The sequence below is a fragment of the Pollachius pollachius genome (assembly GCF_949987615.1).
Source record: "Pollachius pollachius genome assembly, chromosome: 2".
NCBI classification, from domain to species: Eukaryota; Metazoa; Chordata; class Actinopteri; order Gadiformes; family Gadidae; genus Pollachius; species Pollachius pollachius.
Window position 1 is genome coordinate 13,145,393 of NC_136935.1, and position 15,275 is coordinate 13,160,667.

General features: G+C 39.7%; 1 protein-coding gene across 1 annotated transcript in view; it reads right to left on the bottom strand.

Annotated features, from left to right (window-relative positions):
• Positions 1 to 15,275, bottom strand: part of atp6v1ba (ATPase, H+ transporting, lysosomal, V1 subunit B, member a) — a 29,434-nt gene that overhangs the window by 12,314 nt on the left and 1,845 nt on the right. Inside the window, exons 2-5 of the mRNA XM_079758955.1 lie at positions 6,849 to 6,904; positions 5,420 to 5,518; positions 4,822 to 4,915; positions 768 to 845 (exon numbers count right to left, since the gene is read on the bottom strand). Of these exons, the coding sequence (XP_079615081.1) occupies positions 768 to 845; positions 4,822 to 4,915; positions 5,420 to 5,518; positions 6,849 to 6,904 (327 nt within the window). The remainder of the gene's footprint in view (positions 1 to 767; positions 846 to 4,821; positions 4,916 to 5,419; positions 5,519 to 6,848; positions 6,905 to 15,275) is intronic.

Below are 15,275 nucleotides of genomic sequence, written 5' to 3' on the forward strand. Positions count from 1 at the left end.
TAACCTCAAAAAATGTGAATTGCTTCCTTACAGCGAGAAGCAAGAAGCAATTTCTCCTGCAGTAGGTCTTAATTTTCTATGATGCAGTGATTCAAAGATGAATGCTTTCATTTTCATAAATTATCTAACCAATCCTTTAGAGTAGAAGGAGTAAAAGTATTCCAGGGTTTCCAACAGTTTTCTACAGGGGAGGCACAGCTCCTCCACTAAGTAACAATGTGCATGTCCGTTCATGCCAGAATCTGCATTATTTTGAAAGGAAATCTAGGCTACCATTAGCCTAATATACTATAATACAGGCTTATCTCATTACTTATAGTACAAACTATAGCAAGATACCGCATCTATGAAATCCAACAGATGGCGTTCTCTGTCTAGACATAAAGCTCTAGTCCCTCTGCTTACACAAGATATTCACATCAGACCATGACAAAAACCCTTCGATAAAGAGCATCTTGAAGGGTTTGACTGATTTCAAATTTTAAGTACATATCAATTATGCGTTTAAATTCATAGGAAAAAAATATGGCACCATTTAGTTGGGCAGAGCAGCAGGAATGTTCCAGGCCCACAGAGTACCAACAGAGAGAATAATTTCCAACAGCAAGTGGGTTTGCTCGTACAGCCGTCCTGTTACGTTTCGTGTTTTTTTGATGATTAATGCTTAAATCCTTAAAGCACCCAAAGTCTGCAATAAGTGCTCCCTGAATAGGCAAACTAAAGTTGGAGCAAAAGAAAACAGACATGTCAACTGGGAGAAACCTTACCCATGATGTCCAGATAGTCCTCGGCCAGCACAGTGGGCCCGCGGTCAATGGGTTTCCCAGATCCATTGAAGACCCGCCCTGGGGACAAACAGAGAGGGAAGATGTAGACATTAGACCTGTGGTGATGTGCTGAATAAAGACGCTTATCATGGGAGGTTGAGGCTCCATATGAAAATAAAAAGTAAAAAAATAAATCACTAATGAAATAAGTTTGATGACTATCCCAGGAGCTCAGCTTTTAACTTCTTTTTTTTGTAAAAATCCATTCATATACCGTATACCCAATGAAATGTCAGAAAGGTATGAAAAATGTGAAAACTCCCAAGACTAGTGGCTGCTATGCCGTTCTGCATTGTTTCTTTGTGGTTGCTACGGTGTTTAAAAATTGTTGCCACGGTGTTCTAGATGCTTTATACAGTTTTTCCCCAAGATTTCTCCGTAGCAGTGGTTCAGCAGTGAATTGGTAACCTAGGATTACTAGGGGGGGTCCGGGGGCATGCCCGCCCGCCCCCCCCCCCCCCTGGATTGCAGCCTGGATTCCATGGATCCGATTTTCGCCTGAGATAGGGAACCAATCACAGAACGGGGAGGGATGGCAAGACAATGACGACCCCTATGCAACACACCGAAACTTGTAGTTTACGGATCCAAAATGACAGCAGACGAGTTACCTTCCGATGCAGCCTTAGATAGTATTCTAAGTAGTTTAGAATGCAAGTTTATTTTGAATAAATAGCAACTTTCGCGTTAAACTCTTTCATTACCAAGAAGGATGTCTTTATCCTGTAACTAACAGGCTTTGATTGGCTATGAGCTACGTACAGTCTCATATGATAGACATTCGTAGCACCCAATAAACGGCTCCGGGCAATCGTAAACCACGCCTCAAATACGAGAAAATTAATGTGTGGTTCCCAGACCTCATCTCAATGTAGATTGAGATAAGGTCTGGCAATAGCCGGGCTAGGGGAAACACTGGTTTATATGGTGTTCTGGTGGGTTGCTAGGGTATATTGAATGGTTGCTAGGGGGTTGTAGGTGGCTGCTAGGGTGTTTTTGGTAGTTGCTAGGGTGTTCTTGGTAAAAAAAAAAATGTATATATTGAGACATTGTATAAAAGTTTGGATGGTAACTTATTAAGTGAAGATTTAATTATTGTTTTAGTATAAAGCACGATGGAAGGGTTGGGAAGTTTTGGAAGAATAGTAATAGTCTAGTTAAGTTCCATCTAGGGATGACATTCAAATGTGTAAACGTTCAGATTGTATTGAAATTGATGGCGGCTTTCTGGGAGATATTGGAGCCTAACAACGTTGATATTTTATAGTGAAACACAATGTAAAGCTTTAATTACGGGTCCGAGCAGCGTAGCTGCTTGGCCCCTATTGTTTCTATAACGTTTGTTTTTCCCCTCAAATTCTGTAAAGTCATACTGCAGCCTATACCGTAAATCGAAAACTCTTGAAATTTTCCAGGTATGGTTACAAATAACACCCTCTACCCATGAACCCAAATTTGTGGTACTGCACCAAAAGGTGGCGCTATTGTAAAAAATCATGAATTGGTCTTATTTCTCCTCACCAGATTGACCTGGGCTCAAAATTCTTTCAGAATATTAATCTCTAGAATCAGACGCATTTATAAAATCCAAGAAATGTATACGTTTCCCACAATTTCATATTAAAGCTAAACATGATAAAAAAGATTCACAGGCTACAAAAATAATCAAAAATTCACCAAAATCGCCACATAAAATCTTTAGATCAAGCCTCACAAAAATCAGCAAACATAATTTGTTTTACTTTCCATTTGAAAAGTAAAAAAGTTCCATTTGAGAAATATTGGCCAATAAAATTGGAGCAGTTACCCCATTTTTCTTGATATGACCATTTTGTTATTGTATAAAAAAACATAAGACTATTATTAGGTGGACACCAATGCCCCCCACTACTAATAAACCCAAATTGTGGTACTGCACCCAAAGGTGGCGCTATTTAAAAAAATTATGAACTAGCCTTATTTCTCCTTACGAGATTGACCTGGACTCAAAATTCTTTCATCATAATAATCTCTAAAATCAGATGCATCTTTTTCACCCTGGTCTTCTACTCTAAAAATGTTTACTTTTCCAACAATTTCATAGAAAAGCCAAACGTCCACAGTCTCAACCCATTTTGCCTATATGACCATTTTGTTATTGTATAATTACAAAACGGCTATTATTAGGTTGATACCATTAACGGTGCAAATTTTCAGATCTGAACTCTTTTAAGAAAGCCCTTAATTCTCTTGTGAAATGTGTGCTTGGAGTTTTCTTGATGTTGTGTGCTTATCAATTATCGACATTTTCACCATGTGAATGAGGCTTCATGCTGTTCAGGAATGTCAGAACATGGCTGAACATGACCTTCTGTCATTGCCACTCATTTAAGAAACACAACATTGAACAGCACCTGAAATTCATCAGGCAATCAACATTTCGGCTCATTAGTTTCCAAGAATCTGACAGCCAAGAAACAGTAAGGCATTAGGGGCACTTCTTCGTTAACCATTTTTCCTTCATAATTAACTGTCATATTTATATTTCTTCCGTTAGTGTTCTTGACTACAAAGGTTTAATTTCCCCAGAATTTCAAAGATATGCTTTTAAGAAAGCCCTTAATTCACTTAAGAAATGTGTGCTTGGAGGTTTCTGGATGTTGTATGCTTATCAATAGACATTTTGACCATGTGAATGAGGCTGCAGGTTAGATTTATCAGTGGCTCAATGGGATAATGCCTTGTACAGGTGATCCTTAGGTTGAGAGTTTGAATCCGGATTATAGCATTATGAACAAGCTGAACATGACATTCGACCATTGCTTTGCAGCTCACCTGAAAGCCGAGGCACAGTATTGCATTAAGTGGAACATCTTCATCAACATCTTATTTGTCATATTTATATATCTTCCATTAGTGTGTTCTTGACTTTTAAATTTGCTCGGACCCCGTTAATCAGCGCTTGCGGTTATATTTGTTGTTGGTTTTGTTTCACTGGCGTAAAAATCATTCAGTGATTAGAATTATACTTTGAAAATCATGTCATTTATGTGTAACGACCCTGTTTATATTACAATGTTTGACAATTGAGACTCTCCCAATATTAACTTATCGGTAATGTACGTCATTCATGCTTGAAGGTAGACACTCTTTGGACAACATGTTGTACTTCTACGGACCATGACCAGGTCCGATTAAAGTTGTCCCAGTTATCATTTTACTGAAAGAGGCTATGGTTTGAGGCAATGTTCTTCGTAAATGGCTTGTTGTCCGTTAAAATAAGAAGCAAACAATGAGGATGGCCATGTTTCTAAATTCTAATTCTACTTAAAACGTTATCGTTACGTAATGCTATCATCACAAAAACATATATTATCTGAAAGGGAAACTCCACAGTATAAACCAAATCCTTCTGTGACATAATCTCAAGAATTAAGATGTGAACAAATGTCCAAGTTCCAACAACAGGAGTCTTACCTTTGTTATTGGATCAGGTTCCTACCTAAAGCAAACCGAAGTTCACCTGGAAGCAGACCGAAACTTGAATAAAAATAATAATTACGATTTATAATAGGAGTTGTGCAGCTGAAGGTGCATACACAATTCACGGCCATCCTTAATGATGCTTCAGCAACAAAGGGGACTTTATTTCCTCCTGCTATTCAGCTCAAGAACAGCCTTGTGCTGTATGCCGACGATCACATTGCCCAAAACGTTAATCATCAAACTGACTACGTTCCACAGCCGTTTAGTCTTTTTATCACTTACCCAAGATGATTCGAACAAGAACGTTAAGGGCAAATAACACAACACAGAGAGCTCAGCACAATTGGGCAATGCTGTGCTGTCAATGTCAGCATTCTGGGCGTCAGCAGCGCAGAACGGACAGAGAGCAGGGTGGGCCCTTATGAAAAGCTCGGGGGAAAGGATCTTCAGCAGGGATCTAACAGTGAGTTGATGCTGAGATGAACGTTATTGTGGTTGGTTTTCTTCAGAGGATACGGCGTGATCTTACCCAGCATGTCCTCAGAGACTGGCGTACGCAAGATGTCGCCCGTGAACTCGCAGGCTGTCTTCTTCGCGTCGATACCCGACGTGCCCTCAAACACCTGTAGAACAGTCATGATGAGCCACATGGCGCATGAAACAGATAAACACCCAAACAACAAACCAACAAACCCTTCTCCATCTATATAATCTTCCCACTCGCTGATGTCCATGCTTTATTTTCTGGCCAAAGGGTACAACGGCTCCTGCAGTCTACCTGTAGGCATCTTAGTGCAAGAGATCGAGCCACTACCTGCTCCATCATTATGCATTAGATCTTGATTATTTAATTAGCTATTTGGGGAGGCTCTCTGGATTTATTGTTTCTGAATGTGAACTTCCATCCATGATATTATCTGGTTCAAGGATGGTAGTATCTAGTATAACTATTTAATCATTGAGTAGACACTTTAAAACAAAGCAAATTAAAGAATCAAGATAAAAGACTTAAGGGAGCAGGTAGGGGTTGGGGGCATCTTGCTCAAGGATGCCTGGTGGACAGAACCAAGAACCTTTCAGCTGGGAGTTAAAAACCCTAACCAATAGACCAGTGGAGTGGTGTTCACCTGGACGACAGCCTTGGTCCCGATGACCTCCAGAACCTGCCCGCTTCTCTTGGTTCCATCAGGCAGGGTCAGGTGCACAATCTCAGCATATCTGGGGAACTGGATTAATAGAAAATCACAGTGGATTAGTCCATGGATGACGCCCAGAGAAACCAAAAAAACAACCATTCATATTAAAGGGGCGGTATCCAACACAGGTCATAGGACTGCCGTTATTGGATGGAATTGGAACACCAATTTTAACGATTCAAAAAGATAGTTGTACCCCAGAGATAACTAGAAAATGAATTTCCTGCAGAAAATGCAGTGAGTGCTGTAGTACAAAGTGAGGTTGAAAATATTTTTCAATAAAGCCAAATAGATTAAGACATAAAGAAACGTTAAATGGCTTAAATCAAGAAAAGGAATTTGAACAAAAGTCTAAATGGAGTAAACAATGCAAACATGCACCCCATTTAAGAAAATGTAAATGGTTGGAAACAAATAAAGTGACAGCTGAATGAAAAGCGCAAAGCATTGCTAAAAATGCAGAAAGGTAAAATGAATTGAACTGAAGAATCTGAAATGTATTTCCCTGCACTGCTGGGGTGTGTGTGTGTGTGTGTGTCTTTAAGAGAATAGTGAGCCGGTGCGTGATTAAAAGTACCCCAATAGAGCGGGAAAAACAGCCCTATCTGGCAACACTGATGAACGTCCTCACGCTCCAGCGTCAACGTAAATTAATGAGACCAACTGAAAACGAAGCCGGTATGAAACTAAAACTGTGATTCTGAAGAAAGTTTAAATGATATCGAAATTCCGTTTAGATATTATTGACGATACAAGTGTGTAGATTTGTTAAATGGTTTGAACAAAGATAAAAGATTGAAAATTGATTTAGTTAAGTCTTAAACAGTTCAAGTACCGCCGTCCTCCAATATACTCCCATGTTTAAAAAAAGATAGTATTTTAAAAGTAAAACATCTTAAGTATAAAATATTTTAAAAAACTGAAAAGAAGAATTCTGAACATTTTAAAATTAAAAAAGAGTCTCTAGGGGAAAAGTTGAGGAAGGAGATAGGTCCCAAAGTTTGTAGAGAATAATAAAGAGGAAATTTAGAAATTTGGGAAGAAAGAATAAAACTTATGAAGAACAATAGTTGAGCTCTGCATGCAGCACTCACCTAATTAGATCCTCCCCATGATTTATCAATCATGTAGATAACTCTTAAAATATCGAAAGCACCAAAAAGCCTGTGAAGCAATGCTGTCATTTTATGCATTTGGTTCCGTGTCAAGTATCATTCATCATTCATCAACTGACATGCAGGGATGTGCATGGTTGTGAATGGGGATACAGTAAATGGAAATCACTTAAACGTTGAAACATGCCAATTAGAGACAGATTAAAACAATTTATTGATAAAGGAAAATAATCATTCAGACTCACCTTCACATTATCTAGAATCACCAGGGGTCCGTTCACACCGGAAACCGTAGAGTACGCTGAAACAAAAGGAGAGTGTTTAAGGATTTCATTTCAAAAGGCCAAAGGAAAGCAGCATTTAATGACGAAGGGTGTATGCCCAGTATTCCACAGGCCGCCCACGGGTTCAAATGGCAGCCCTCAATCAACATGGTAATAAGCAGTCTTTGCCGATAGTTGCTGCATTATTAATCGGACACTGACCTTTCCCAGGGATATTTTAATGGCTTATATGCACTTCCCTGCCCAAATGTCAAAGCAAGGCAAATGTCATGGAAAAATTCATGTCAAGTACCATGAACATTAGGGCCAGGTCTCCGATGGCATCTCCGCAGACTACAGAACGATCAACGGTTACAACCACAGAAGGTGAGTCAAATTAACCTCATGCCTACCATTAGGTACAAACAAAATGTGTTAAGAGGAAAGATTACACCTTGACCCATCTACCTGAAATACATTGCCATGTTAACGTTGCCCTCTTCAACTGAGAGGTTATTTCAAACTATTTCCTTGGAGTGCCACCAAGGGTGACCCCATTTGCAGTCCACCCAGACATAATTTATAAAAACAAAGTAATGGTTTGTAACAAATAAAAGGTTTTAGGTTGAAATTCATCATAAAAGGAGAAGTGCATGCCTAAAGGTTGGGTAATCTTTGCAAGCTTTGGTTGGATTCCTTCCTTAAATACTGAAGAATGTGAGCAGTAGTGTTGCACGGTATACCGGTACTAGAAAGGTATCACGATACCCTCACGCAAAAAACGATACGATACACTTATTTTTTAGTATCGATACTTTTATCAAAAAAAGAATACTTTTATAAAAAAAATAAAGAAAATATGAAAGAAAAAAATACTTTGAACGAAAGGACTTGCACATACAAAAGCAGCATCAACTCTCAGCCATACTCCTTGCACGCAGGGGCTAGTCAGTGGGCGTGCCCATGGCTGTGCCCCTCAGCTCGCACAAAGCAGCAGCAGGCAGTTCACTGAGCGAGTGAGAGTGAGACGCAACGAGATGGCGACAGGTTCGGAAGCGCTTGCCGACAGTCCTCGGGAAGCGTACGTCCGTATGTTTCTCACACACAACCGTTATGTTGGTCTGGACTTTTATTATTTTCATGATTTTAATGACCAGCAACGTTCTATACATTATCCCGCTTATTACACGGCTCCTTGCCAAAACGAAACAATATATTTACACGGTGTGTCTTTTTACAATTACCATTCATAGTGTTGATCAGCAGAGAAATAGTCCCCCAAAGACGTTCACGTCGCTTAGCAACCGGACACGATGGGGTTGATAAATTACCGGACTACTTGCGGAGTGTTAAGTAAGACGTGAATCAGGCAAAAAATCCACTTTCCTTGACAGCGGTCTAGTTCGGTGAGCATAAAAGTACCAACGGACCAATCCGAACTACTGCAGCTGCTGACGCCATCTCTCTAAGTTAAAAAGTAGCCGCACCCACCCCAAACCAATCGGAATAAGTGTATACATGTTGATTGTAGCTGAATACACCACCTCTTCTATTTTGCATGGAATTCTATTCCGATCAGAGAATTGTATTCCGATTGAGGCGTATTATATATATTAATACGCCTCATTCGGAATACAATTTTCTGATCTGTATAATAAATTTATTAACGTAATTTGCTCAGAAAGCAGGAAAGGACCAAGCTGCTGAAAGTTAAACCATAGTGAGATCAAGCTGGACCATTATTCTATTATTCTCTTTTCCAGATATTCTAGATTTTCATGTGGTATCGGTTCAGTATCGAGTATCAAGTTATTTTCGGGCAGGTATCGTATCGACGTCATAATTTTTGTATCATGCAACACTAGTGAGCAGTATTAACACTGCTGAATTTCAGCAGGTTTAATACTGACTGCGAGCACCACATAATTCTAGTAAGTAAGAAGACTAGGTCTTTACATTATCACTGTGGTTGGGGATCCAGAAACCATTTAAGACTTTTGAATGCACTACGTCTGTGATACAACTACCATGAGTGGATTGACTTGGAAAAAAATAATCCTATTACGAAATGGTCACAATGCTTATGGTGACAGGATTATTATTCACTCCGTTCTGAGATTTTACTTTTTTTTTTAAATATGAGAAACAAATGAACATTTACCAATAGTTACATTTTATTGACCATAGCCTAAAACGTTGAAAATGCTTTTACACAGCTATTTGCAATTTTAATAACAAAAACAAACAGTGTGGTACTGGAGGCGATCGACCATCAGTCAGTCTATCCTGTCTGAGCGCTCTTGGTTGGCATAGTAACCACCTCGTCTTCCGTCCATCATGTTCTTGTGGGGTCTTTATATTTTTTGTGTGACCTGTCAGTCTGGTGGTGGCCGATATCAAAGAGGCAAGGGCCCGGCGAGGCCCTGGTGGCCTACGTCTTTAATGAGACAGACAAACACACACCTGCATTTCACCCCTTATTAGCAAAATAAAGAGGGGGGCACGCCATTTAAAGTAGAGTAGTGGGTGGTTCATTGTTGTGAATCCGAAAACAGGCGGTAGTAACAGGATAAAGATCTGTCTGGTCCTCCCCCCCCCCGCGCTACGACTAGTGTCCTGCAGCTGGAGGGGATTTCAAGGTTGTACTGTTCAGTCAGCAAGACTAGGCTAATGAGCCATACAACACACACATCCAAACACCTCTTGAATGAGCTCAACATCTATCCTTTACTTCACTAAAAACAATGAATAAATTATTAGACACCTTTTGGCCTATAAATACTGTGTTCAGGGAAGTGTACATGACACTACCTAGAACAATTTTAAATATTATTATTATTTGAACCAGCTTTTTTAAAGCCATAAGATGTAATGTTTGATTTCTACAAGCATCGTCTTGTATGGTTTTTCGTAAAAAAAGGAAAGAAAGTGATAGGAGCTAGAACGAGGAGCAGATTTGTGAAGGTTATTTAGGCGGTACGTAAAATAAACATCTGACCAGACCATGGCCTAAGAATCCAGAGGCACATATTTGAAGTTAAGGTGTGAAAATAAGAATCCACAACGATCATTTTCCAATGTTGGAAACATTACTAAATGGATTACATGCATCAAGCGTGCCCGGCGAGAGATGACCTACACTATGATGGACATGTTTATCCACATCAAATGACAGCCATTATCAAAACAAATGTATACACCCCCTGATTTAACGCACTTAAAAATATATAAAGATTCAGACAATTTGTTGACTCTTTCAAATGCCTTATTTCCCCCTACACTGCCAAATGGTTACCATACAACATGCATAAATGGACTTAATAGCTACACTTACCCAAATAATTGCACATGCATCTTAAAAGACATACATATGACTATTTACTGCACACACTAATAATAATGGTGATGATGTCGAAAATTGCAGCCTCCTAATTACGCTGAAGCCACTTAGAAATCCATAAAACCACAGCACTCTAACTGTAGGAGGTCTGGAAATACACTGGTGGCCAAGTTGAAATAAAGTCAAAAACGTGACTTTAACAGGAGTAGTAGCACTAGCAGGCTGGTGGACAGGCTACATCAAGGATGTTTCCTTTCTAAGTTCCATGCTATAGAGCTATGGCAGGTGCTGATTACTTCACACTAAACATACACACATTTGCTGTGCACATACAATCCAGGATTTCCCAACTAAATCCCATCTTATCCTACACATCAATAAAATAAACAAAGATTCTAAACCAGTGAGTTTAACCATGGTCTACCCATTAACCAACGCGAGACAAACTGCCTCTTAAAAGGAAATGCACAGTTACTTTCTCTATTCACCACGCATAGGAAGAAAAAAATAATCAAAAAGAAAATGGGGGATGAAGGGGTGAAAGGGGAAGGGGGGGGGTTATCCCTTATTCCACAAGATAACCAACTTGGTTCTCTTTTCTTTTTACAGTGTGAAGAGGCAACATTTCTCCCATTAGGCTTAAAAAACTTTCTCCGCCCCTCGCGGGCTCCTTGAGCCCAAGTAGCGGGGCGTTCCGTGGGCCAGGCATGCCACGGCCCTGCGGGTCACCGTGCGGGGCCCGCTCAGCTGCCACGGCCCTTTGTGTACCCAGACGTTAATTGGTCCTAATCCGCCACTAGAAGCTGTTTTGGTAGCCTGACCTCGCACCCCGAAGGACACGGCGGTGTGAAATACGAAAGGGGCCATTCAAGTGCCAGGAGAAAAGAGGCACACAGGATTCCAACACAATTCAATCACAGCTGAAAGAGGCGGGCAACCGTGGGGATGTGTGGGCTGGGGATGGGTGGGAAGGGGGTGGTGGGAGTATGGCTCTGCCAGTGTGTGAGCAGTACAAGGCAGAGCAATGACGGGGATGTGTAGTGCGCCAGCTCACGTGGTTTTAAAACAAGCATGCATACGGGACGGTCTCAAACATGCAAATTCCGCAAAAACATTCAGGTGGCTGGAAATATAACTGGAAAAAAAGTCCCTAAAATGAGTCAACAAAACCGATCCAAGTTAGTGATGCGTATAATACATAGAAACTAAGACAGAATTACTAGTGGGAAGAACTTTCCCAAAAACTCCTGACTTGCAACTGACAATTCCATGTAGTTCCCCCCCCCCCCCTCGTTAATTAGTTGGGTTAGGGTTAACTTGAGGTGGATACATTTTCTTTTAAACTTTCAACACCTTATTGGCACATTTCTGACCACTGAAGTCTACACCCCATCACTGGGGTTTACCACGTCTGAATAAGAGAAGGTTCATCCAAGGCACACAATCAACTCAAGGAACTAAAAGATATCTTGTGATAATTGCATTTTTTTTATAATGTCCTTGGAGCCATGCACAGGTTTTGAACAGTGCTAATATTTTGATAAGCTTGAGAACATAACTCAGCAAAAAGGGAAAAGAAAGGGTAAAGAAAAAAATATGTAGGATATCTGAAAGAAATAGAAAATAATAGAAACTGAGTGCAAGGTTCAGGCTATGACACTGACAGCTTGTTCGATTTCAATATCCATACGAAAAGCCCACGAAACCACTAGACAGCGCTCTAAATACAATGCTTCTTACTTTCTCTGGAAGATAATTAAACATTGGCTAATTCTCCCCATTGTTTCTTGCAGCATCTTACAAGTCAGAGCTGGAATGCTTTTAAAAAGCTACGCAGAAATGGAGGCACTCCAAAAACCAACGCCAAAACAGCTCATCTGGAAACCAACGAAAGGAATCTTACCGAACAGATGAGAAAATGAATAGCAATATGTGAGCGACACATACTCAACAAAGTTAGGCAACCTTCAACAGGATAGACACTGAAACTAAGGTTGCAGAAAAAGCAGAATGAGGGGGGGGGGGAATAGGATCACCAAGGCTAAATAAATTCAAATCATGCCTTTTGGTACAAGGACAGCACCTACTCTATTAGGAGTTTAAAACCAAACAATCCAAAACTATTTTTCAAGTGCTTCCATTGTTAGGGAAAATAATTGCCATTTTCCATGATACAAAAGGTCCACAATAGTGATGGAAATGGATAAAAATGTATATTAGTACTCTCAAGCTCAAGTCCAAATCAGGCTGCATAGGACGAGTTCTTCTTAAGACCAAACCCGTGTCGGGACAGGCAAAAATAATAACAAAGAAAATGAATGCCCTACTTTAAGTGTTCTATTTCAAATGTAAAACATAAACATGCTACATTAACAAGCGCTTCACTTGGTTAAAACTACATGATTCTAGTTTTTGTGTTGTGCTACCAATATGAGGTGGAATTTGCGCTTTGTATGCTTTGGGCTTTAGTGACGCAGGCTTTAACCAGGCACTATCAACTATGCAAATGGTTAGATAGTAGGATAAACAAGGTACGGAGGACATTGGAAAGGGAACTAGCACCTCTTCTCAGTGGAGAAGAACCTTGCTGCAAGAACTACCTCCAAAATGTTACCAATGTTAAACAAAAGCCCTGCGTAAGACTGCTAGGCCAGATGGCAATGAGTAGGATTCATACACAGCATAACAAATAAATCATACTTGAACAGGGTCATAGGATACAATAGAAAAAAATAAATGTAAACTAAACATGGAAGATGGGCATTTGAACAGAATCTGTCTTTCATCAGTCACCCTTGAAACGATCAGTGATGCATTAGCCAGTATATAGCCCCTTCTTGTTAAAGGCTAGCTTGATTCCGATTTGTAAAGCCCACATGGTTTTTCTTGAAATGGAAGCAAATGTTTTAGAAGATCTGTGCCTAGAAAATGCTGACACAAGACAGTTTTACGGAACATATTGAAATAACTTTCATTCTAACAATTCATAAAAGCAACTCATCTGACCTTAGATCAAAACATTGTGCTGAATACGCGTTTATGTTGATGCGCCCACAGAAAAATCAGCAGCAAAAGTGCCATCCGTGGATAATCTACAAATTAACACGCAGCAATTTATCCAAAGGGACAAACAAAGCTTACAGATAATGAGAAAAACTTTTGGTAGCAAAAACCAGAGGGGAGAGAGGGGTCGAATATCATTGGCTAAAATTTCCACCAATGGGTTATAAAATAATCCTGTGTGTTGAAACCAGCCAAGCTGTCAATATCTTCTTTACTAATAGAAAAATCTTTCTTGATAGACAATTCTATCGTTTAAGTACCAACTTCACCTGTGATGAGGATAACTCTTTGTTGAAAAGGATTATGTGGTTAAGTGTGTTGGACTTGGTCCGTTTGAGGGCAATTTTCAATAAATGTTGCATTTTATTCTACAAAACAGTGCTTTCACATTACTAAGAGCCCCCAAAATGTTTCTAGAAATACCAATACTCATAAAAAAATAAAGATCAACTGTTCTTCCATGTTCCAAAATTACAAAACTGCACTTGGAAAGACAGGACATTTCTAGTCGGACAAGCGTGAACTGGTTAAGTGGTTGCTCCACTAGACCACTCTGAAACAACGCTAGAGGGAATAGACTTACGACGAATGGTATAGATAAATGTATGGCACTCGCTTGGATTGGTTTCCCCTTACGCAAAAACAACATTAGTGTCACATCTTCTGCTCTGCGTTTTCATCTTCTTTCACGAGGAGAATGACAACCGCCCACATGGGCCGGTTTCCACCGCTGACAAGCTAGCTGCTTAGCACTCATTAGAATGTAGATTATAGAAGTGTTCAGAAACCATTTGATAGAAAAGACTTTGCCGGTGACAGACGAGACATTGGTTTATTGTGACTACATCATTACTGCTAATTAATTCTTCACGCAGAGGCACGCCGCCTTGCTCCGTGTCTTTTCACATCTCCAAATGACAGAATGTAACACTAAAACAATGGAAGCCCATTTCCTAGGCTAATAGCCTTTGTAGCATCTGACATCCTAGAGACAAAGGGCTCTTAATGTAAAATGACTTATGCCGATAAGGCTTTTATTTGTTTATTTCTAATCCTCTAAACCTCCAAAGAGACTACTGACACATACTTCTTATAGAACTCCTCTTCCAGTCCAGCAGATCATATTGAACTAACAATTATGTCTTTTAAAGGGCGATGAGTGAATAAAGCCAACATTTTATACTATCCATATTAACATTAATAAGTGGATGTGTTCAGTAGTTCTTAGTGCATAAAAATGCTACTTAACAATTAACCACATCAATCAACACATTCGGTTTACTCCTGCCACTTATTATTCTGATGTTTATTCATTTTTTCTGTTATTAAATAATGTTAGCGTACGAAGAGCCAGTATGTTCATCAAAAATGTAAATTAATACATGACAAGGTTATTTGTTTTAAATGTATAAATCAAGTTGGTATAGCCTCACATTAAGGCTAGGCATGGCCATTTAAATGCTAACATTCATTAATTTAGACTACAAAACGGAACATCACAATAATCCACATTCTTTATTCATCACTAGCTAATATATTTTAAGCAATAATATTACATTGTACACCATTCATAGAAAATCCGGAAAAAAATAATCCAGCCAAGGCCAAATTATTCTAAAACCTTGCAAAACAATGAACCAAAAGAAAGGGGGTGCAAAATAAAACATACATAAACCAAATGTCCATTGAACACATGCCGACAGCATCTTCAAATGACTGCCTCGTCATCTGGATGTAGTGGCACCGCACGATGGCTGTTTAAAAGAAAATGACCGGCATTCTGGCATACGAAATTAGAATACCAAAAATGTTTGTTGAAGGCATTTTAGGTCGGAGGAGGAGATGCTGCTGATGGCGGTGGTGGTAGTAGTAGAGGTGGGTGTTGGGGGCTGGGGGGTGGGGATTCTGCATACACCATCTTCAGAGCTTAGCTCCGAGATGGCAGCAGCACCATTAAGTCATTTTGGAGCCTACACTTTGCTAAAAGGCTTTTAGTCTATGTTCGC